Source organism: Hyperolius riggenbachi, chromosome 3, assembly GCF_040937935.1.
Source record: "Hyperolius riggenbachi isolate aHypRig1 chromosome 3, aHypRig1.pri, whole genome shotgun sequence".
Taxonomy (NCBI): Eukaryota; Metazoa; Chordata; class Amphibia; order Anura; family Hyperoliidae; genus Hyperolius; species Hyperolius riggenbachi.
The window spans coordinates 38,030,760-38,056,530 of NC_090648.1; the positions used below are offsets into that span (position 1 = coordinate 38,030,760).

General features: G+C 42.5%; 1 protein-coding gene across 1 annotated transcript; it reads left to right on the forward strand.

The window, feature by feature from the left end:
• The first annotated feature begins 3,465 nt into the window (after positions 1 to 3,465).
• On the forward strand, positions 3,466 to 19,694 carry LOC137562058 (extracellular calcium-sensing receptor-like). Its single transcript, XM_068273398.1, has 6 exons — positions 3,466 to 3,575; positions 8,828 to 9,128; positions 10,006 to 10,836; positions 12,578 to 12,799; positions 15,307 to 15,430; positions 18,796 to 19,694. The coding sequence occupies exons 1-6, from the start codon at positions 3,466 to 3,468 to the stop codon at positions 19,692 to 19,694; spliced, it is 2,487 nt and encodes an 828-aa protein (XP_068129499.1).
• Positions 19,695 to 25,771: the final 6,077 nt, after the last annotated feature.

Below are 25,771 nucleotides of genomic sequence, written 5' to 3' on the forward strand. Positions count from 1 at the left end.
AATCCATTCCTGCAAATTGCAATGATAGTCTATGAGATCTGCAGATCATCATACACACATGATTTAACTGACATTCATCTGCAGATCAGATCCACCAGGATGGATTTTCAGATCTGCAGATGAATGTCAGTTAAATCATGTGTGTATGATGATCTGCAGATCTCATAGACTATCATTGCAATTTGCAGGAATGGATTTTTGGCAGGAACAGATCTTTTGCAGATACTGATCTTTTGTGTCTGTACAGCATCTGTGTGTGCAGCAGCCTGCAGAGATTTTTTCCTGATGTGGAGTTCAGCTCCATAGAAAAGACTGAGTAGAGTATGGCTCTTATACTACATGAAGGGTGGTAAGATTGGTCTGTGATCTTTCATTTTCCAAAGACTATGGTCTGATGTCTGTATGTGGCCTAAGTTCACAGTGGTCAGTTGCATAACGCATGCCTTATAATGCATGTGAATGTGTATAATGACCCTTTGAACCTCCCTGCAGTGAAATCCTATCTGAAGGTGCTTCTCACTGTTTCTTTGATGTAGAAGTGCTTAAAGAAATAGCACTGTAGCTGACTAAATTAGTCAGAGAGCTCAGAGAAGCTCTTTTGCATACATAACAACTGAAGTGTCTTAACTCTTCCTGTACTGGAAACAATATGAGACTAATATCTTTGCTACTAATGTTCTACTCCTTACCTGTGCTACACATGCAATGCATTATATCATACAGTAAGTTTATTTTCCCCTCAGATTCCCTTTAATTCAGAGCCTGCATGCAGCTAGTTACAATAACGCGATTAGTTACAGTGCAGTACTGTTAACAGGCCCACAGAATTGTATGGGCAGTGAGTTGACATGCAGAATTAATTGCTGCCTCTGACAAAGCAGGGTTACCCTGCAAAAAGGCTGTCAGGGCCATTTTATTGCAATCTATGTTGGTATTGTGAGGGGACAATAAAGGTGACAATTTGAACTGGTGCCTGGATTTCTGCTTTTCCTTCCGCCTTTTTGAATTATTCTGCAATACAACTAAGCACTGTGAACTTCAGCTGTTACTTGGGAAGTGGTTTTATATTCCTTTTTTTTCTTTTTCACTGTATTTAAATCATATAATATTAAAGAGAATCTGTATTGTTAGAATCGCACAAAAGTAAACATACCAGTGCGTTAGGGGACATCTCCTATTACCCTCTATCACAATTTCGCCGCTCCTCGCCGCATTAAAAGTGGTTAAAAACAGTTTTAAAAAGTTTGTTTATAAACAAACAAAATGGCCACCAAAACAGGAAGTAGGTTGATGTACATTATGTCCACACATAGAAAATACATCCATACACAAGCAGGCTGTATACAGCCTTCCTTTTGAATCTCGAGAGATCATTTGTGTGTTTCTTTCTCCCTGCAGTTCTCATGCACTGAAGTTTCAGGCTGCTCTTTTCTTCCTGCAAACAGCTTTGCCCTTATGCAATTCCTCAGTATGTGAAAGCCCAGCCAGCTCAGAGGACGATTTATCCAGCTTGTAAAAGAGAGAGAAGCTGCCCTAATCTAAATAATACACAGGCAGTGTGCATAGAGGGGCCTGGAAGGGGGAGTTCATAGCAGAACCACAACACTGAAGAACTTGGCAGCCTTCCAGACACAGGCCAACAAGTCTGACAGGGGAAAGATACATTGATTTATTACAGAGACTGTGATAGTGGAAAGTGCTGCAGTAAGCTAGAACACATTAGAATAGCTTTTGGAACTTGTAGGATGATAAAAAACAGGATGCAATTTTTGTTACGGAGTCTCTTTAATATTAAAATGTAAAGTTTAAAAAATAAGATCTATGTGTACAGATACATATAATATGTAGACTTGCCCCAAGTAAAATAGAGTATAAATGACTGGGAGCCAGTGGGGACGGACGGGGAATCAGTGGAGGGCCTTAAAGAGGGAAGTTGTGGATGTGCAGCGATGGGAGGAGCTGATCAGTCTGGCTGCTGCACTCATTACGAATTGAAGGGGGGGGGGCAATGCAGTTTTAGAGGCAGGCCTGATAAAAGAGAATTGCAATAATAAAGGCGAGAGATGATAAGGGGATGGATGAGGCTTTTAGTGGTGTCAGAAGAACTGTAAGAGTGGATCCTGGAGATGTTTGGGGAGGTAGACATTGCAGGATCAGGTAATACATATGATGTGTGGTGCAAAGGAGAGAGCTGGGTCCAGGATAACTTCTAGGCAGCGAGCTTGGGGGGTAGGGCAGATGGTAGTGTTGTCGACCATAATCTGCATATCTAAGGGGTCCAGCTGTGCTAGAAAGGAATATCAGAAACTCAACCTTGTCCAGATAAAGCCTTAAGGTCCGTACACACGCCGGAATGGAGGCAACGACGGGTCCGTCGTCACCTCCCGCTGGGTGGGTGTTCCAAAGACAGTCCGGCGTGTGTACGAGCGGACTGCTACGGCTGCTTCTGAGCGATCCGCCGGGCGGATCGCTCAGAAACAGCCGTATCAGTCCGCCGACAGTGCGTACACATGCCGGACTGTCGTTGGAACGCCCACCCAGCGGGAGGTGACGACGGACCCGTCGTTGCCTCCAGTCCGGCGTGTGTACGGACCTTATGGAACACTGCAGCCATATAGGTAGGAAATGGTTGGTATGAAAGGTAAGGGGAGAAGCATGAGCTGCCGAGATGTTGCCATTGTATTGAGCTGTTGCTTGGTCAGGGCAGGTTAGGCTGGGGAGGCAGGATCAGAGGGACTGGAGGGCTTTGGCTAGTATGGTTGGGTTGAGGTTGCTCTCTGTCACTGTTTTGGCTGAGCAGGGGAGTGGGGGGTGCAGGAAGAGATAAGGGTGAAAATGGGGAGGAAGTCGTTGCAGATGGGGAATGATGTGATACCCAGGTTCATAAGTGTGATGGCTTTGGAGAAAATTAGAAGCTTAGTGATGGCAGAGGTGTTGAGCTCAACTAGAGGAGTGTTAAAATCTCATAGAATGATGGGGAGGTCAGAGGACAGGATGTGTGGTACTCTGCTAAGTATATGCACGAAAAATTGAGGGCAGGCATGCGATAACACATTTTTCCCAAATGCATTGAAGTCAATGGACATGAGCAAATATATTTTCAGAGATCTGCATGTTATTCTAACTCACTGCATGTATTATATATTACAAAAAATTTTAGTCAGGAAAAAATGTTAATTTTCATCTCGGTGACAGCTTTTGGGACCTACAGCACATGATGCCCAACACTTTTGTTACTTCAACGATTAAATAAACAAAGGTTAAAAACAAAATTAGAAATGTTTCATACACATTAACCTTTACAACAATCTGCTGATCTTTTTTCACAGGATATTTTTGATTAGGTATTGTAATATGAACTGTATTCGCTTGGCTGTTTGGAATACCATATTGATGCATTTCATTTCATTGAACTGTTGCTCGGATCAGAGATGTGGACTTCCAACTTTGCCAGAGCTAGAGGGGATGTCACAGCCTGGAGACATCATGATTGGAGTCCTGCTAGATTTGAGTACTGATAAAATTTATGAAAAAGTTACATTTAATGCAAGACCACCGAAAATCTCCTGCACAGAGTAAGTGTCTGTAAAAGGATTTCAAAGAAAATAAATGACATCTAACTTTTCCTGTATGAGTTGCTCACTGTAAAAGAAGTGAGGAGAATCCCAATAATTATTTATAATTATTAATCAATTAATTATAATTGTTCAGTTACTTTAGACGCATAAACACCATAATATCTAGGCCTAGTTGAATGGGGGGGGGGGGGGGGGGAGATTTATATGTACATAAATGGAGGGGCGAAAAGTTGTCTTTTTGCTCCAATAAGGATAATCTCAAAACAATAGTGCTAGTATGAAAAAATGCATAGAAGTCAGTTGTGCATACAGTGGCATGGAAATGGCTGTTTTTTTAAAAACGTACTGTAATTGTGTGAGCTTGCTTTCTCTGCTAAATCTTTGTTCTTGCTAAAAGAGACTTGCAAACCTGCTGTGCTGTTTCTCATCTCCTATTGACTTCACTATGGCCTCAATTCACTAAGCAGTTTAGACTAGTCTACTGATGGTTTTTAGTCTACTGATAGTTTGGTGTAAATCAGTTGCACCACTAATAATTACCACATTTTCAGACCTATTTTTAGACCTGGTGTAAAACATTCAGTAATTAGGTCGGTAAAGCATGGGAAATGATCAAAAGATGCAATTCACAAACGAGTAGCTATGACTGACAAAAATCAGCTGGTCTAATCTGTGTCAGAAAAAGTGGGTGTGGTTACACCTTGTTTGCCTTTATGAATTGCATCTTTTGATCATTTCCCCTGCTTTACCGACCTAATCACTGAATGTTTTAGACCAGGTCTAAAAACAGGTCTAAAATATTACACAAAACCATCAGTAGACTAAAAATCATCAGTAGACTTGTATAAACTGCTTAGTGAATTGATGCCAATGTGGTGCAAAATTGCCTATCTTTGCAAAAATGCAATACACTATTTTAGGACAATCCTCACCTTCTTACAGGTATGAAGTGCTTGTTAAAATAATAATGTAAAGGGTGAAAAGGAGTGTCAGACCCTATGGAGTAGTGCAGGACAGGTGTTGAACATGAGTATCAAAGTGGTGAGTTTACAAACTAATGTTAAAATTGCCATGTGCAGGGTACTTACAGCAATAGAGTAGAATGCTGTGCTCTGTGAGCACAACCAGAAGTAAATGGGCGGTGATGAGCACAAATTTCACATAGACCTAATAGTGGGAGAATACTGGGTACAGGTAAAAAATGTATATTTCTCAAAAAGACCTTGTTGTTTTTGAGAAAATAAATTTAAAAAATTCAAAACCGCCTTTTTTTACTTTTACCCACTATTCTACTTAAAGAGGAACTGTCACAAAAATCCTAAAATTTAAAACACATACAAATAAGAAGTACATTTCTTCCAGAGTAAAATGAGTCATAAATCACTTTTTTCCTATGTTGCTGTCACTTACAGTGGGTAGTAGAGATCTGACATTACAGACAGATTGTGGACTAGCCCATCTTCTCATAGGAGGGTTCTCAGGGATCTCTTTATTTTTAAAAGCACTTAGTGAATGGCAGTTGCTCCGTCCAGCTGCCAAAATAGTGTGCAGCAAGTAGGGAGGCTTTGTATTAATCATTTTTAGAGAATGTCTTTATAAACATTAAAAGCCATGCTGAGAATCCCCCATGAAGAGATGGACTAGCCCAAAATCTGTCGGTAATGTCAGATTTCTAATACTTACTGTAAGTGACAGCAACATAGGAAAAAAGTAATTTATGGCTCATTTTACTCTGGGAAAAATGTACTTCTTATTAGTATGAGTTTTAAATTTTAGGATTTTCGTGACAGTTCCTCTTTAACATATGTAGCAATTTTTGGTGTCAATAGCATATATGGGGGCTTCGCTATTCACTGCTAAAGTCGGCACACAATTATGCAAAAATAATACTAACATTTACACAAAATTACAAATGATTATGGGAAATCAGTTGAATTTAAAAATCGTAATTACGTACATGCGTGATTGCGAAAGTGTTTGTGAAATTCCACGTAATCGTAAATTAGCAGATTGTGATCATCATTCTTTGGTTCTGTTGAAGCAACACTGGTATACTTGTTGTGCGCTCTCTGAGTTAGAGAATCAACTCCAAAATGTTGATTCACCAAACTTAGCTCATGAGTTGGATGACGTTATTTATTTTCATCACAGCTATAAGGTGAGCTAATTCAAAAGATCAACTGGTAAGTGTCATGACTGACTAAACACCAGTAAAATGGCTGTGTGTGCAAATAGCGTAGGCAGTGTAGCATGCATTGCACACATAGGCCTCAATTCACTAAGCTTTCTCAAACACTTTATCAAACGTTTGATAATTTACCTCATGGGTAAAATCTAATTTTGAATTCACTATGGTGTTATAGATTTATTGAACGTTTTATCGATAAAACATTTAATAAACCCATAACACCTTAGTGAATTCAAAATTAGATTTTACCCATAAGGTTAATTATCAAACGTTTGATAAAGTGTTTAATAAAGCTTAGTGAATTGAGGCCATAGCGTAGCTTCTGTATGCAATTCACATGTTGCTAGTTTTACATGTATTAAAGCTGTTTGCATTTACAAGTGAATTTCAAAAAATTAGAATACCTTGCAAAAGTCTATTTATTTCAATAATTCAAATTAAAACTTAAATAGACTCAATCCATGCAAAGCAAGATACTACAAGTCTTTATTAGTGATGTAGAGAACATCAAATTTTTGGTTCACGAATGCAAACGCAAATTTACCGCGAATGTTTGCGAACCTGCTGTTCGTTGTAGTCTCCATAGACTTAAATGGTAAGGAAACGCCGGCGACTTAAAGTGGATCCGAGATGAACTTTTACTCATTGCATAATTGTGTTCCTTTCCTATTGTTTATAGGGCATTTCTCAAGCCAAATACTTTTTTGTTTTTGTTTTAATACTGTAATTCCCTATAAACTAAACAAGCCTCGCCCACAGGTTTTCAGAGAGCCAAGGCACTTTCAGACAGTAGCAGGGGCTCATGGGAGCTCAGTCTGGGCAGGAGGAAGGGGAGGTATTATTAGCCAGGGATTTCAGAGGCAGAGGGGAGGAGGAGGGGAGATTAGTTTTTTTTGCTCAAGATGCAGATTAGCCTTCCTCTGTGTAATGTTTACAAACAACATGGCTGCTGTCATTGTATCACAGGAAGAAATAATTAAATTCTATTAAAGTTGTTATCAGCTAGATTTGCTGTGTAAACCATCTAAACTTTAGATAAGATATATCGACAAGTTACTTGTTATAGTTAGTTTTTCATCTCGGATCCGCTTTAAGCACTTAATAGCAAAGCCCCCTCACGAGATAGAAACACCAAATTTGCAGGGTATGTGGAGAAGGACTTACCCAGGGTATAAGCTGTCATCAGATGCTCCACCACGGCTACCGCTTTTCCTCCACGCCTCCCACACCTGTCAACCCCACCCATGCTGGCACCATGGGTGCACTAGGTGCCAGCATGAGTGATGGTGATAAGTGTGGGCAGGTGGGGAGGATAGCTGGAACCCGACAGTAAAGTGTCATCTTAGGACGGCGCTCTTAGCTATGCTAAGTATAGCTGAGAGCAACAAGAATCTTTAAATTTTCCTCTAAGGCTCCCCACCGGTTCCTTTACAGACCAATGGGGATCAGGAGGATGTTTCTGCACGTATGGGGGCTTTGCTAGTAACTTCGGCGGCCCTAGAGACATTTCCCACACTCAGAACAAGGACTTTAAAATAGATTTTCTCAAAAACTATAGACTCCCCCCCCCCCCCGCCCCCCCACTGTCCTCCTTCACATACCCTGCAAATATGGTGTTTTTAGCATGTAAGGGAGCTTTGCTATATTAACCACTAAAGTCGATGGTTATTGACTGTAAGGTTAAATGTGAACTCATTTTTTTTTTTCAAAAAAATTCCCATTAAACGGGAATGGCGAACCGCCCAAGTTTACCGGGAACTGTTCGTTCAAAATTGGGCAGAATCATCAACTCTCAGGAAGATAGTGTCATATTGCAACATGATCTGGATAGGATGGCTATATGGGCACATACATGGCAGATGAAATTCAATGTTGAAATATGTAAAGTCATGCATTTTGGTCTTACCAATGGTCTAGAACCATACAAAATAAATGGGATACAGTTAGGGACATCAAACTTGGAGAAGGACTTAGGAGTACTCATCGACAATAAGTTAATCTCACTTAATGCCAAGCTGCTGCAGCTAAAGCTAACAAAATTTTGGGATGCATTAAAAGGGAAATAAAAACTCGAGATGCTAGCATAATATTGCCCCTGTTTAACTCTCTAGTAAGGCCACATCTGGAATATGGAACTCAGTTCTGGGCACCACATTACAAAAAAGATATTGCAGTTTTAGAGCAGGTGCAGAGACGAGCAACAAAATTAATTTGTGGGATGGAAGGTCTCACTTGCCAAGAAAGGTTAGATAAACTGGGTTTATTTAGTCTAGAGAAAAGATGCCTTAGAGGGGATCTAATTAACATGTATAAATACATCAGAGGGCAATATAATAGCTTGGCAGATGGGCTTTTTGTCCCTAGGCCTTCTCAGAGGACTAGAGGACATGTTCTGCGCATGGAGGAAAAACGTTTTACCCATTTATTTAGGAAAGGGTTCTTTACAGTAAGAGTGATTAGGATGCGGAATGCATTGCTACAGGAAGTAGTTATGGCAAACTCTATACCTGCATTTAAAGGGGGCTTAGATGCTTTCCTTGTTTTGAAAGACCTCCATGGCTACAATTACTAGGTGATGCCCAATTATGTTGATCCAGGGATGTTATCTGATTGCCATCTGGAGTCGGGAAGGAATTTTTTCCCTTATGGGGCTAATTGGACCATGCCTTGTAAGGGTTTTTTCGCCTTCCTCTGGATCAACAGGGATATGTGAAGGAGCAGGCTGGTGTTGTAATTGCTCCCTGGTTGAACTCGATGGACGTATGTCTTTTTTCAACCAAAATAACTATGTAACTATAATATAATGTAATGTGAGTGAGCAACATACGCTATATTACTTGCATAAATTCTAGTAAAATTTCTGTGCAAAGTTTTACCGGTGTTACGTTAATCAGCCCCAAGAAGAGGTAATCCATGAAATACGGCGCACTAAAACATAAGATAAAACAGATAAGGTGGAGTGCACAAGTGTTTGCCATGATTGAATGGGCTGAGCAATATCTGTTGTTAGACTTATGAGAACCTGATCTTTCATTCTCTCGCTTACATTCTCGCCTTTAAGGTTCAGTTATGTGTTTCTGGACCCCTATCACTCCCTTCAAGCACTTTTGTTTGCAGCTGAGGAGATCAGCCAGAAACATAGCATATTGCCAAATATAACTCTAGGATTCCAGGTGTATAAAACATGCAACATTCCTCATTATGAAGTACAAGGAGCTCTGAAATTTCTAGCTGAGCCAGTCAAAGCGGACTACAACCCCCAATGCAATTCAAGTCTATCCTTCCCTGCAGTCATTGCTTCTTCTATCTCCTCCAACTCCGTAAGTTTAGCAAATATTCTTGGAGTCTCCAGATATCCCCAGGTAAGATCTTTATTAACCGATTGTTTGGAAGAATTGTGTCTTGGCAGCAGAAATAATGTCATGGTTTGCTGTGTGTGTGTGTGTGTGTGTGTGTGTGTGTGTGCTTTTCCAAGGCTGCCATCAGGCATCACAGGGGGGGAAGGATGTATTGGGCCTGAACAGGTCTGGGGCCCAGTGAAAAGTGCCGTATATGCACATGGGCCGCATCTGCAGTCTATATCCGGACCATGCAGAGCCAGTGAGAGTAATGCTCTTTGTACTGGAGCAGCGGCTGGCCACTGGAGACACACACAGCAGGGTGCAGCAGGATGTGGTACACAATTGCTCTGTCATCCATTCTCACTTCCAAAACTTCAAAAGCAGTGGAACAGCAGGTATATGTTGGTCGGGAGAGTGGGGGCTGAACATCGTGCTGAGACACTCTGCATTTCAGCATACAATGCAGTGCACGTGTTTCTGCATGATGCTCTGCCCCCTCTCGCCCTCCCAGCCTATGCCTGCCATTCCAATGCTTTCCAGTAGGTTTGCCCAGTATGGGGCCAAGATATTTGTGATGGCAGCCCTGGGGTTTCTTTCCTTGGATGGTGACAGCACATACGCCATCACCATCCAAGACACAGAACTACTGTTCAGATTTGTCCATTTAATGACGATTGGAGACAGGGATTGTTGCAGCCTGCTAAGACCCTCCTAGAGTGTTGATCTGTGTGTGGTTGGTTTAATCGTTTGTTTGATTGGGGTGTAGCCCTCAGTCTGTTTTATGAGATGTATTCAAAAATAGCATTGTTTGAATTGTTCACTTAAAGGCAACCAGGGTAAAATGTTGTTAGTATAATATGTTTCTTTTTTTTAATAACGTTAATGTTTTATCTTTCAGATTAGTCCATTTTCAAGTCTTGCCTTACTAAGTGACAGGAAAAGGTTCCCATCCTTCTTCAGGACAATGACAAGTGATACATTTCAGTCAAAAGGGATAGCTCAGCTGATTCTTCACTTTGGGTGGACATGGGTTGGTCTTATAGCTTCCCAAGATGATTATGGCCTTCAAGGAATCCAATCGATTAAGAAAGAAATTATGAAAGGTGGAGCATGTGTGGCCTTTACCGAATACATTCTTCCAAGTCAACCCGACCTCAATGTTCTCAACATAATCAGATCTATTAAGAAATCAACAGTTAAGGTTATAGTTGTCTTCTCTCTTGGTGGCCTTTTTGCTCCTATTTTGAATGAGATGCTCAAACAGAATATCACAGGGAAAATGTTTATTGCAAATGCAGGTTGGTCCAGATCAAATTTGTTGTCAACTGCTCATTATTTCCCAGTTATATCCGGCACACTTGGTTTTGCCAGCAAATATTATGTGGTCCCCGGACTAAGTGATTTCCTGAAGAAGATTCATCCTTCAAGGTCTACTAATGATCCATGGGTCAAGTCATACTGGGAAATAATTTTCAACTGTAGATTTGTCAGTGATAAAAATCTTACTGGCACACTGGGACTTTCAAAGGTACCATGTACAGGAGAAGAAAACTTGGATAGTGTTAGAGGCAGTTCTGCATACATGAATAGCTTAAAATACATCGGACACAGTTATGCCATCGTTTATGTGCTGGCCAAAGCTTTGGATGATCTTAACAAATGCAATTTAGGTAAAGGGCCTATTTCTCAAGGTTCCTGTGCAAATATCTGGAATTTCAAACCATGGCAGGTAATCTAATGGTGTATGGCAGAGATGAGCAAAAAATACAGAAAAAACAAGTTAACAATTTTTTTTCCTTTTTGGTTTTGATCAAATACCCTTTACCACACCTGGGAACCTGAAGGCTAGATTCACGCTGGCAAAAGACATCAGGATTTTGGCATACAAGTGAAGGACTCTAGTCATGTGCAAACAGAGTCTCTGATTGGCTAGAAGTAAACTAATGATTTATGAGTGATTCTCAAGCTAATTACACATGTAAGATGACACTCAGCGAAGGCGGACATTTAGGACTCTCTCCTGTAACTATTGCCGGCCAGAATAAGTTCTCTGTGTCCGTCGTTACTCTACTTCCCCTCCCTCCTCTGATGAATAGAGACATTGCTATAGCAACACTGCAACGGCAAAGTCATTTCAGCAGAAAAGGAGGGGAAGCCAGAGTGAAGAGACAAGGCAAAGAGCTTCCAGCCAGCAGAAATTACATTTGCCGATTAGCAGAGCAGTAAACCTTTTTACACACAGAAAATGCATTCAAATATTCTTTTATGTACCTAAGAGTAGGTGCTTCAATTTTGGGTTAAACAATTCGACTTAAAGACCTGCTTAGCCATGCAATGCATATTTTTTTGAGGTGTGTGTGTCTGTGTGTGTGTCTGGGCCAGGGGGAGGCAGAGCTCAGAGGGTTTTGTTAGATTCTAAAGTACTTAAACTTGGGACCCAATAAGAATTGAGCTAATTTCTAGACCCTAGAAACCAAAGCTAAGTGCATGTATAGGTTTCTGAAAACATCCCTGTCAAGGTCTTGGGCAGCTCTTAGGGGTGAGCTTAAATTTCATATCAAAATGAATATTTTCACCTGTCCCAACATTTTCACAAAAATAAAAGGGATTTTTGCAAGAGACTTTTTTTTTGCAAAAATTACAACTTTCTTGAACATGTGTTTTCTTAATCAGAATTACATATATGCATTTCACAAAAGTTTTCCCGTGCCCATATTTTTTCTCAAATATAGTGATTTGTGCAAAATGTACTTTCCTCACAGTTATTATATATAATGCATGTGGCAAATAAGTGTTTTTGCATACCTATATATTCTTGGTGGTTATTCTTATGTGTAAAAATGCTTTTCTCATGCACATAGATTTTCAATAAAGAGGAACTGTAGTGAAAATACTGTAAGTCATACATTTTTTTTTTCTTACAGTATTCATTTATAAAAGATTTAGTCAGTGTTTGCCCATTGTACAGTCTTTTCTCAAACTGATTTATATTCTGAAATTGATCACAGGTGGTAACATATTTACTGGTGACAGGTGCATGAAAGAGGAATAGTTGTGTGTTGTGTGTTCTGAGCTGATTAGAAAAAAAACACTTTCCCAGAGTGCACTGGGTGAAGTAAGGCACATAACTAATCAGCCTAGGCTAAAGCCACAGTGAGAGGGTGGAGCTACAAATCAATATATAGCAATATATACTGTAGATATAGAGAGTGTACCTGATGCTGAAACTAGGAAAATTAACATAAAAGTGGGCATTCTGAATGATTTACTGCATTCAACCATACAAAGTTACAGTTCCTTTTTAAGGTTTTTAACTGTATGAAGATGTAAAACTTTTGCAAAAACTATGATGAAAAGAAATTTGCTCATCTGTATTGACTACTTAGATATTGCCTGTGGCTAAACTATTGCATTACAGAATGGAGTGAACATATTTTTGATTATGTATTTATGTATTTCTCTCTATGCAGCTCACACATTATATTAAAAAGGTCAATCTTACGCTCAGTTATGGAGAAGACATTTATTTTGATGACAATGGAGACCCACCGGCCACCTACAGCATTGTAAATTGGCAAATGAGTCCAGAAAGATCCGTAAAACAAGTTGAAATTGGCAGTTTTAGAACTTCAGCATCTCAAAGCTTGATGGTCAACTCAAGCCAAGTTTTCTGGCCATTAGGAGAACCAGAGGTAGGTAGGACCTTAGGAAGATTGTATTTCCTCTACGTGAACTTTTTTTTTTTATATATATATTGTGACAGTTACAGGGAGAGAGTTTCTGGTAAAGTGATCAGTTAGGGCTTTTTCATGGTCAAGATTACTCTCCTCTTCACTGCAATTTTAAACTCATGGGGGGGGGCGGGGAATAATGGAAGGGTATAGGCGTTTGGGGTATACAGTCCATAAGGGTGTGGAGGATATAAGAGACATTAAAGCCAATGGGTACCACATTAAAAATAAAAAAGTCAGATACTCACCTAAGGAGAGGGAAGGCTCGGTCCTAATGAGCCTTCCCTCTCCTCTCCCGGTGCCCTCGGTGCTGCGCTGGCTCCCCCGTTCGCGTCCGCCGCTGCAGGGACTTCAGAGGTCTTCGGGAGCACTCGGGCTTCCGAAGATGGGCCGCTCCATACTACACATGCGCGAGTGCGTCATAGAGGGCGCTCGCGCATGCGTAGTATGGAACGGCCCGTCTTCGGGAGCCTGAGAGCTCCCGAAGGCTTCCGAAAGCTCCCTTCGGCATGCGGAAGTGGCAGTATTTGACCGAACTGGTTGAATACTGCCACGGGGGATCCTGCGCGGGACCGGGCACTGGGAGAGGAGAGGGAAGGCTCATTAAGACCGAGCCTTCCCTCTCCTTAGGTGAGTATCCAACTTTTTTATTTTTTAAATAGTAAACACTCACTTTAAGGTGGTCTGGGATATACAGTCCATAGGGGAAGTGGGTATAGGGGAAGTATGGTATAAGTATGGTATACAGTCCATGGGTTACCATGTTCCTCTCAGTTGGTGGCAGTTAGTGACATATCGGGGCACTATTTGCACCATTGTTTCTTCTTCCCTCAGTAGGAAGAAGAGTTTATTCTCCTCATCTGTGGAGTTTAAATCCTGGGTGTGTGCGGAGAGTCTCTGGAAGTGGGCAGTCCTCTCAGGTGCATATTTGCTGCAGTGTAGCAGGAAGTGTGCCTCATCCTCCAGGACCCCCTGGTCACACTGTCTGCACAGTCTCTCCTGCTGACGATTTGCTTCAGAGTGCTGAGAGAGGTGCTCAGTAGCAAATAAAAGGGCTAACTAGTCAGCTCAGGTCAGTTCTGCTTGTTTGATTGTTTATTAAAGGAGAATTATCAATAGCCAAGTGTTTTCAGCGCTGGATTTATACTCCTTACCACCCAAGGCCACTGCCACCAGCTGCCCCCCTTCAGCATAGGTAACCAGTTGACCCCTCCCCCTTCCCTCCAGTATAGGTAGCCAGATGACCCCTCCCCCTTTCCCTCCAGTATAGGTAGCCAGATGACCCCTCCCCCTTTCACTCTAGTATAGGTATCCAGATGACTCCCTTATTCCCTTCCTTTCAGTATAGGTAGCCAGCTCGCCTTCACACCGCAGCAGCCATCAGTGTCACTCATTTCTCCACTCATTTCCAGTGCAGAAACTTCCTCTCCGTCTCCAATGCTGCCTAAGTCCATAGTCGCAGGCCGCAATATAAATAGAGAGCAAGGTGGCTGCTGCACAGGTGGCTAACAGCAGAGTACCGCGGTCAGGCACTCCCTGTATTGCAGCATTTGCAAGTTTGCAAATGCTGCACCAGTTTAGCCTGCTGCTTTGGTGCCCTTTCTCCTGTGGTGCCCTGGGCCATGGCCTAGGTGGCTTTGGCCTAAATCCGACCCTGAGTGTTATAAAACTACAACATACAAAAGCAATATTTAATAGCTGTAGAAACCTTCCCCCACTTTTCATGTTGAAAAGCAAAGCCAAAAGTTCTATTTGACTTCTGTTTTTTTAGCTGCATCAGAGCAATCTTATACACAGTTACATAATTAGTTTGGTTGAAACAAGACATCCGTCCAAGTCCAACCAAAAATACATAAATAATAAAAAAAAAAATACCATCCTGAATCTGCACATATCCCAGTTGATCCAGGGGAAGGGGAAAAGCAAAGCTTAGGTCAATTAGCCTTAAAAGGGAAAAATTCCCTCCAGACTCCAGATGGTAGTCAGATCAATCCCTGGATCAACTCTTACAGGAATTGCCTAATAATTATAGCCGTGGATGCCCTTCAATGCAAGGAAAATCTGTGTTATATATGAAATGTAACATATAAATAATATTCATAACCATTGATATTTATTAGATTTATATTTATTAGATTTATATAGCGCCAACAAATTACGCAGCACCGTACAATAAATATAATTGCAGACAATGATAACAGGGCAGTACGGTGGCGTAGTGGTTAGCGCTCTTGCCTTGCTCCCGGTTCAAATCCCAGCCAGGGCAACATCTGCAAGGAGTTTGTATGTTCTCCCAGTGAGGGTTTCCCACATCTCAAAAACATACAGATAACTTAATTGGCTTAAAATCTATAGGGAAGGAATGGTGACACAAAAACAATAGTTAAAATGTTCCATTCCTAATTGAAAAGGCAACATAGTCTGAAGAAATTATCCATTTTATGTTCTGTGTAACAATGTATCCTCAGGTTCTTCGGTCAGTCTGCAGTGAGAGCTGTGCTATAGGGTTCCGGAGGGCTCCAATACAAGGACAACCTTCCTGCTGCTTTGAATGTGTTCCCTGCTTGCAAGGAGAAATTTCCAACCAAACTGGTGAGTCTGAAAACTCTGAGCCTTGAAAGAGTATACATATAGAGAGCTTGAAAAAGGGTGGGGATGCCAGAAACTGTTGCTACTTGTACTAACTTCAGTTTGGCTCCAATAAAGAGCGTTGTGTGCTGCAGACCCGTGTGGACTATATATATAGAGAGAGAGAGTTCTCATGCCCATTAACTTCCATGCATTTGTTGACTAGAGATGGGCCGAACCTCCGATTTTAGGTTCGCGAACCGGGTTCGCGAACTTTCGCGTAACGTTCGGTTCGCGTTAAAGTTCGCGAACCGCAATAGACTTCAATGGGGATGCGAACTTTGAAAAAAAAAATAATTATGCTGGCCACAAAACTGATGGAAAAGATGTTTCAAGGGGTCTAACACCTGGAGGGGGGCATGGCGGAGTGGGATACATGCCAAAAGTCACGGGGAAAAATCTGGATTTGACGCAAAGCAGCGTTTTAAGGGCAGAAATCACATTGAATGCTAAATGACAGGCCTAAAGTGCTTTAAAACATCTTGCATGTGCATACATCAATCAGGTAGTGTAATTAAGGTACTGCTTCACACTGACACACCAAACTCACCGTGTAACGCACCGCAAACAGCTGTTTGTGTAGTGATGGTCGTGCTGGACTGGTGCGCACCATGGCGAGAGTGCAGGTTTTGGTGGCTTTACAGCCCATATGGTCGCCTGGCTGATGTAGCTGAATGACAGAACAGTGACTGTCCAGCTGATCAAATTTGGTCTGACCACAATGAAGCAACGACCTTATTATCTTTTGTGTGCCCCCCGAGACACTCATCTAGGCGCCGGTCATTGCTTCATTGTGATACGCAAGCCCCTTCACCACGGCAAGGTAATGATCACGAAGGGGAATGGGCGCATGTACATGCCTTTTCTTTTGTTGTTGCAGCTGCCCACAGTGCAGCCAGAAAAATTAGGCAGTCATGTACACGCACCAGAAAAATTATTACAGCGGTCGCTGCTAGCAGCAGCCTAAAAAATTAAGCAATCCGCCTGGAGTCCCGGACCCTGTTGGTGGTGGCGGAGAAGGTAGTCAAGCGGCCTGCAGGTAGACATGCTGTGTGGAGGGACTGGGAGCGACTTAGTCTTCTTGGGGCAGCCCAGGCAGCCAGTCACACGGCGTGCAGGCAGAGATGCTGTGTGTGCGGGGACTGACTTAGTCTTGGGGCGGGCAGCAGCCCTCCGGGATCCATGCCTCATTCATTTTGATAAAGGTGAGGTACTTAACACTTTTGTGATTTAGGCGACTTCTCTTCTCTGTGACAATGCCTCCAGCTGCGCTGAAGGTCCTTTCTGACAGGACGCTTGCAGCAGGGCAGGAGAGAAGTTGGATGGCAAAATGGGACAGCTCTGGCCACAGGTCAAGCCTGCGCACCCAGTAGTTCAAGGGTTCCTCATCGCTGTTCACAGCAGTGTCTACATCCACACTTAAGGCCAGGTAGTCGGCTACCTGCCGTTCCAGGCGTTGGTGGAGGGTGGATCCGGAAGGGCTACGGCGAGGCGTTGGACTAAAGAACGTCCGCATGTCCGACATCACCATGAGATCGCTGGAGCGTCCTGTCTTTGACTGCGTGGACACGGGAGGAGGATTAGTGGCAGTGGTACCTTGCTGGCGTTGTGCTGTCACATCACCCTTAAAGGCATTGTAAAGCATAGTTGACAGCTGGTTCTGCATGTGCTGCATCCTTTCCACCTTCCGGTGAGTTAGTAACAGGTCCGCCACTTTGTGCCTGTACCGAGGGTCTAGTAGTGTGGCCACCCAGTACAGCTCATTCCCCTTGAGGTTTTTTATACGGGGGTCCCTCAACAGGCAGGACAGCATAAAAGACGACATCTGCACAAAGTCGGATCCAGTACCCTCCATCTCCTCTTGCTCTTCCTCAGTGACGTCACGTAAGTCAACCTCCTCCCCCCAGTGGGGGTGGCGGGTTCACTGAACAGGTATGCAGTGGCGGGTTCACTGAACAGTACAGGTATACAGTGGCGGGTTCACTGAACACAACAGGTATGCAGTGGCGGGTTCACTGAACAGGTATACAGTGGCGGGTTCACTGAACAGAACAGGTATACAGTGGCGGGTTCACAGAACAGGTATGCAGTGGCAGGTTCACTGCACACAACAGGTATGCAGTGGCGGGTTCACTAAACAGGTATACAGTGGCGGGTCCACTGAACAGAACAGGTATGCAGTGGCGGGTTCACTGAACACAACAGGTATGCAGTGGTGGGTTCACTGAACAGGTATGCAGTGGTGGGTTCACAGAACAGGTATGCAGTGGTGGGTTCACAGAACAGGTATGCAGTGGTGGGTTCACAGCACAGGTATGCAGTGGTGGGTTCACAGAACAGGTATGCAGTGGTGGGTTCACAGCACAGGTATGCAGTGGCAGGTTCACTGAACAGGTATGCAGTGATGGGTTCACAGCACAGGTATGCAGTGGCAGGTTCACTGAACAGGTATGCAGTGATGGGTTCACAGCACAGGTATGCAGTGGTGGGTTCACAGAACAGGTATGCAGTGGTGGGTTCACAGCACAGGTATGCAGTGGCAGGTTCACTGAACAGGTATGCAGTGATGGGTTCACAGAACAGGTATGCAGTGGCAGGATCACTGAACAGGTATACAGTGGTGGGTTCACAGTACAGGTATGCAGTGGTGGGATCACAGAACAGGTATGCAGCCAGCCAGGAACAAGTTAAGCCTAACTAATCTTTCCCTGAGAGACAGTCTGCAGCAGCTCGCCCTACTCTCACTAACGCAGGCAGCACACGAGTGACCGTAATGGCCGCCGCTGCCTGCCTTATATAAGGGGGGGGTGGGGCTCCAGGGGCTAGTGTAGCCTAATTGGCTACACTGGGCCTGCTGACTGTGATGTAGAGGGTCAAAGTTGACCCTCAAGGTGCATTATGGGGCAAACCGAACTTCCACAAAGGTTCGCCAGCGGGACGCGAACGCGAACCACCGAAGTTCGCGTGGAACCGTTCGCCGGTGAACCGTTCGGCCCATCTCTATTGTTGACAAAGAGTTTTCGTATGGCCATATATTTTTGTAAGTATTTTCATTTTAGCAAAAACTATGGCAAAATGAAAATTTCTATACTCCTTCATCACTAAAACAGTGGGTATTTGTGGGGGAAGATCTTGTGGACATAACTGGAGAGATTTGGGGATAAAAACAGGGGTCAGTATAAACTAGCATCATTTGTGTGGATAATACTACAAATAAAGTAGTTCAGCACTACTTTTACTGTTTGTTCTGTCTAACAAATGTAATTAGTTAAACATTGTTTAGAAAAAATATTTTATCTCTACTTAACTTATACTCTATTTAATTTTAGAGTCAACTAACTGCTTCAGATGCCCGTGGGATCAGTGGCCAAATGACCACAAATCAGGCTGTGTCCAAAAGTCTGTAGAGTTTCTTGCTTATGAAGATGCGTTGGGAGCTATTTTAGCCACTTTCAGCATCGTGTCAGCCTTCATTCCTGTAATCATTTTGCTGCTTTTCATTAGCAACAACCACACACCCATAGTAAAAGCCAATAATTACTCCTTAAGTTGCCTCCTACTGATCTCTTTGTGTCTTTGCTTCCTCTGCTCATTAGGATTTATCGGTTATCCAGAACTTGAGAAATGTCTCCTTAGACAGGTGTCCTTTGGCTTGTTTTTCACTCTATGTGTTGCTTGTATACTGGCCAAAACAATCCTGGTGGTCTTAGCATTTATGGCCACCAAGCCAGGCAGTGGTCTGAGAAAATGGTCATTGTTACGAGTGTCATACACAATTATTCTTGTTTGTTTCCTGCTGCAGCTGATCTTGAGCATCATTTGGTTGGTCCTTTCTCCACCATTCTCTCAGTACAACATTGAAACTAAACCTGGAATCATCATTGTTAACTGTAATGAGGGTTCTCCAGCAGCATTCTGGACTATGTTGGGTTACCTCTTTCTTCTGGCCAGCATAAGTTTCATTGTGGCCTTCCTGGCTCGGAGACTTCCCGACAGCTTCAATGAGGCTCAGTTTATTACTTTTAGCATGGTGGCCTTCCTCAGTGTCTGGATCTCATTTATCCCAGCATCCCTCAGTGCTCAGGGCAAGTACACAGTGGCCATGGAGATCTTTGCCATCTTGGCCTCCACCTGGGCTCTGGTCCTTTGTATTTTCCTCCCTAAATGCTACATTATATTGCTCAGACCTGAAATAAACACCAAAAAGTATCTTAGGAGGAAAGAATGATAGAAAACTTATGTCAAAATTATAAAAACTGATGTAATGTCATACTAAATAAAAATGTGTTGCAGAAGGACAGCTAAAGTATTTAATATAGACGTGTTTATTTGTATTGTTAACTTGAGATATTAATATAGTAATGTAATGATAATTTTCTTGCTAAACAACTTCAATTAAAGTGTATTTAATCTAATCATACACACAGGCACTTTGATTGGTTCGGGGAATACTTCTTCCCTTTCACCAGTTGCGGCTCTCCAAGTAGGTACATGCAGCGGGGGGGGGGGGGGGGGGGGTCGGGGGTCGCGCGTGCATGGCAGTGACGGCAGTGGAGTACTTTTTAAAATTTCTGTTGGTCCGTTAAGAGGGACCAAGAGAATGTGAGAGTGGACAGATATAGGAGCAGGACATCACCGGGGTTATAGTAGTGGACTCATGTTCCTGGGTCTCCAGACAGTTGGGGTGCCACATAGTGGAGGAAATAGGCAACAGATTTTATTGCAACATGAGACCAGATTGATTTCAGAGACTAATGCCTGTGGACCCCTTTGGATTAAATGAAACAAATGAACTCTGTTGCGTCCTTAACAAATACTAATATATAGGAATTTGATGTGTATCTGACCTCCCTGCAATTGTGAATGGTATACTTGTATTTATATCTATATTTAAATATGTATGCCTTATTGTATATTGTTGAGTATTAATTATGGTGTGTTAGGATAGCTAATCGATTGCAGTTTTTATTTGATCACTTTCTTCCTCATTATACGCATTGATCTACAGCGTCAATAATCATGTAGCAATCACATAATCTATACAGCATTGGGTGGGCAGTCAGTGGCATCACTTTGATTGACATTAGATAGAGTTTGATCATTTTGGGGAAACCTTTACTTGCCCCAAGTGTGTACAGTCAACCTGTTGGGTCCTATAGGGTTGTCACGTGCCATTACGTCACGGCTGTGGGAGTGTATATGCTAATAGAGAGCGCTGCTGTTTAGTTGATAATCATCAAGCAACCCCTCACATAGTGTGGTCCGGATGTCCGCTGATGTTACTCCAGAGGAGGAGACTCAGTAGCAGACTGACGGGGGGACCCAAGACTTGCCTATTGGCTTGACCCGTCAGCTTGTCAAATTCGGGGCAGTGCCCGGATTCCGCAGCTGTGTGGATGTGTGCATGGACTGGATGGTGATCAGGTAAGTGTGAAACTATTTAAAGATCAGTGTGGTAGGGTAAGAATGTGTGCTTTAGCCTCTGAAGAAGTGTTTTAACGTGAAACGGCTGTCAGGCTCCGCCCACCCCTAAATACGGTGTCTTATCTGTCTATTTTGCAATAAAATGTAACATTTTATGAGACACAGTGCCACCATACTTTCTTCAATTGAAATGAAAATGTTTTATAATGCAAGAAAACTAGTCTCTACTAGACTAGTTATACATGGCTGTCCAGGTGTGCCCGTGGCTCACACATTGCTACAGGCACAGTGCCTATGTGTTCGCTGCATCCAGTGCCTTGTCTTGTTTCTTCCTTAATTCAGTATACCATTAAACTGTGTGATTTTGCAGTCCTTCATTTTTCACCTTCTATAAGCAGAACACATAAAAGCTTCAAATTATTTTATTAAACGAGAATTGACCTTCTCATGGTAGTTCAAATAATTAGGCGAAACTTGAGTCTCATCCATCTGAGCAAGCAAATTACAGTTTAAAAGAATTTGATCTGCAAGGTCAAGTAGAAGACAATCGGAACACCTGTCTACATATATGCTTAGGAAACTTTACACGCTTCACCCTGAACAATGCAGAATGAGAATGAACAGAAAATATGAAGGTAGGGGGAAAGATGAAAAGCATTTTTGTATACAGCTGTAAGAATTCAATAACATTCCCACACTATTTAACCACTTCATATCTAGACCTTGTTTCCCTGTTATGGACCAGAGCCGTTTTGACATTTTAGCGATGTCCCTACTTATTAATTAATATATCCATCCCTACTTATGACACCTAAATGAAATATACATCTTTTTCCAAGACAAATAGACTTTCATCGTATGGCATTTTTTCCTAGAACAATTTTAGTTTTCTTTGCATTTTAATGGAAAAAAGAGAAAAAAAAATAAAAATCACATTATTTCTCAGCTTTACCAATTCCAGTAAAAAATACAAAGTGCTACTGTAGATAAAAGCAACACATTTTGTTTGGCTATTTGTACTGTATATCATAACATTTTTGTTCCTGTCACAATTTATGGTAACAATATTTGATTCTGAAATAATGCTACTGTGTGTATTTTTCACTATGAACCAAGAAAATTAAGGTATTTTTAATGGTAAAAATCAATCTCTTTGCCACAGGGAACATATATTCCCTTTCACCAATTACTGCTGCAGCAGACAATGCCAGAGGTGTGCACAGGAGCAAGCCCAATCAAGAACAGCTGTGCTTCAGCTACAATACATATATCTACGTCCTCTTAGCTTAGATGAAGTCACAGAGGATGTGGATATGCTGTAGCTGAGGCTAAAGTGGTTGTAAAGACTTAGACGAGGCTTTCACAACCAGTGTTCCGTTCCAAACTACAAGGTTCCTTGAGGACTTGAGAGCAGGGATTCCCTGACATTTTTCCTTCTAATGTGTGTAGGTATGGTTGGAAATGCTGACTTCCGATTCCGCCATAAGTGTTTTTCCGATTTCCAAACAAAATCTCAATTTTCGATTTCTGACTTTTTCATTTCATTTTGTAAATAAAGTTAGGTGATTTAAAAAAAAAAAACTCTTCCCTAAATGTGATACGAGGATGAAGTGCCAGCCCAGGTGGAGAGGTGATGAGATTTTAAATGTACCTCCTCTTTAGTTCCTATGTGTTATCTCTTCTCATTGAGGTTAGTTCACGAAGCTTTTCTTTTCACTTGTCTCAACTTACTTTTTTGTTACCTAATTCATAAGAAGAGCTAATTCAGGAGATAATCAGGAATGAGGTGTATTCACTAAACTGCATTAAGGAGAATAACTTAAAAATAAAATCTTACCACACGATATGTAGAGTAGAATGCAATTAGGGCTGCTGCTGCCATTGAGGCAAAGGGTGCAATTGCCACAGAGTCCTGACCATTCCAGGGGCCCACCGCCCGATCGGACTCCTTCCACACCCCCGTGGCTTTCGCCTGACTGCTCCCTACTGCGCTGCGTGTTCAGTAGTTCAGCTGCCTTGAAATATCTCACCCGTTTCAGCGGCTGCTCCATCCCAATCTCCATCTTCTGCCTGCCTCTTCCCTATTTACACATAACATGTGAAGGATGAAGAACAAGCAGGCAACTGGGCCAAAGATGGAGATTAGGATGGGCAGCCGCTTAGACAGGTGAGATATTTGAAGGCAGCTAAACTACCAAACGTGAGGGGCCATGGGGAGCAGTCGGTAGAGGCCACATGGGGGGAGGGGGGGTTGATGGCACAGGGGCCCCGAGAGATTACTTTTATGGGGTGGAAGGGTGTAGGTGGCCTCCAAGTTACTTTTGCCCTGAGGCCCCGGCCCTGGAAGCAATACATCAATGCATTCTGTTCTGCTCATCATACATAAGACTTCACACACATAATTCTGCTTAATGCAGATTAGTGCACACACTCCAAGGAGAGATAGATAATGCGTTAAGCCAGATAATTCACCAAACCGCAAAAAGATTACCGTGCACCGGTACAACATGGCAAATTTACCGGTGGTAACATCAGGGTAGCACTGTCCATTAACCTAACAGCGTCATGTGTGTTACTCGTGTAATGGAAATATGCAATGTAACACGTGTTACCATTAGGAATGCTCATTCAGATTCCATGGAACTTACATTTGTGCATTTCCGATTGGAACTCGAAAATAGGAATCAAAAATTGATGAGACATAGAGATGGCCTGAACGGTTCGTCGGTGAAATCTCAGCGGTTTGCGTTCACGCAAAACGCAATTGTTTTTCAAAAAAAGTTTATGTTTGCATTTTTCCCATAGACTTTAATGGTGCCTACTTTAACGGTTAATAGCTAAACCCCATTACATGCTATAAACACCAAATTTGCAGGGTATGTAAATATAGACAGTGACTACAAGAGTATAAGGTCTTTTTGAATTTTTTTTCCTTTTGTAGTCACTGCCCCCCTCTACATACCCTGTAAATTTGGTGTTTCTACTATGTAAGGGGACTTTGCTATTAACCGCTAAAGTCGCGGGCGTTTCATTTTCCCACAGTTAGCAGGATAATTTAAAAATTGATTTTCTCAAAAACTATAAGGTCTTTTTGAATAAAAAAATGCCCCTCTTGTAGTCACTGACCTCCTCCAGGTGTTAGACCCCTTTAAACATCTTTTCCATCACTTTTGTGGCCAGAAACAGTGTTTGTATTTTTCAAAGGTCGCCTGCCCATTGAAGTCTATTGCGGTTTGCATGGTTCGCGCGAACCCAAACTTTTGCGGAAGTTCGCATTCGAGGTTCGCCAACCCAAAATTGGAGGTTCGAGCTATCTCTAATGATACACATCCTGCAATAAATCTTCAGTGTTTCTACTACCTGCTTTTATGGAAGCAGACTTAGGGATTGATTCACAAACCCGTGCTAACTGTTAGCACGGGCATACTAATCAGTTAGCACGAGAAGTGCCGCTCGCAGACTTTTTTAAATGCTGCGATCGCGCGATCGCGGACATTTGCGCACGAAAACGTGGACTTTTCCATGCAAAAGTCTGAGTTATCGTGCGCAAAAGTCTGGCGAGTGCCACTTCACATGCTAACTGTTTAACACGCCCGTGCTAACAGTTAGCACGGGTTTGTGTATCAAGCCCATAATGTTAACATCCTGTGTTTACTAATTAGCTTTTCTGTCATGGCAATCAGCTGACACAAGTGAGGGGTCACATTACATCTTGGGCTTAGTCAAAGATAAGGGGAACCTAGACAGGCTAAACCCTCTAAATACATACAGGGTGCATTTCTCTATGTTCTGCTCAGGTGAGTTCAGGTCCACTAACAGCCTTTCAGCAGCATTCTGTACTAATTGCAGGTGTTGTAGGTCTTTGTTCGGAAGGCCTAGATAGAGAACATTGCAGCAGTCCAACTGTGATGTCATGAAGGCATGAACTAGGGTCGGAAGATCTTCTGGAGGTATGGTGCTTAATTTTTCCAATGTTCCTTAGGTGAAAGAAGAAATGTTTCACAACAGCTGAGATTTGATTCCTGAAACTTAATTCCTTATCAATCAGTACACCCAGGTTGTGCACACAGTCTGAGTTGTTCAGGTCTGAGCTTCCTATCCTTAGTGGTGCTGGCTGAGACTGGAGCAGCTTTTCTGTCGAGCGCTGACCTCCGATAACAAGAACCTCAGTTTTGTCAGCATTTAGTTTTAGCCAGTTACCATTCATCCTGAAGCTCAGCCAAGCATGTGTTTATTTGTGGAGTAGGATCTGCTACACCAGATTTAAATGACACTGTAAATGTAGCTGGGTGTTTACTATAGAATTTCTAGACTGGAGATCATTATAGAACATAGATCCTCCTGCAACCCTGTCCTTCATTTGGTGCAAGCTATATGAATTTTGGGGGAAAAGATTGGAACCCTTGCCTAGTACCTACTGGATCTTAAAGGTAAGGCAACACATATTTTTTTTGTAAATTGACCACACATGGAGTGTGCTGAAGGGGAGGGGGGGGGGGGGCGGCGGGAGCAAAACCAGGATTTTCAAGGAGCAGGATTCCTGAAAGGTCTCCCTCAGCCACACAATACAGTATAATAATATTTTAGGACATCATGCTGGGTACACATAATGCAATTTCCTGTGTGACTGACAGGATCTGACAATCTGCTCCTGATTGACAACAGGATTGATCAGGAGCAGTTTAAATTCAGATAATAATGAGGACAGCTGACATCTGTAATGAAGGGAAAAGTGAAGCATTCACACAGCAGGGCACTGGGCTGTGCTCATACCTGACTCTGTTAAGTTTCCCAGAGCTATCAGTACTCCATGCTCTGTACACACGCTGCTGCTCCATCCAAAGTCAACTGTAGCCAGAAAAGGGGGCAGCGCTGTGAGCT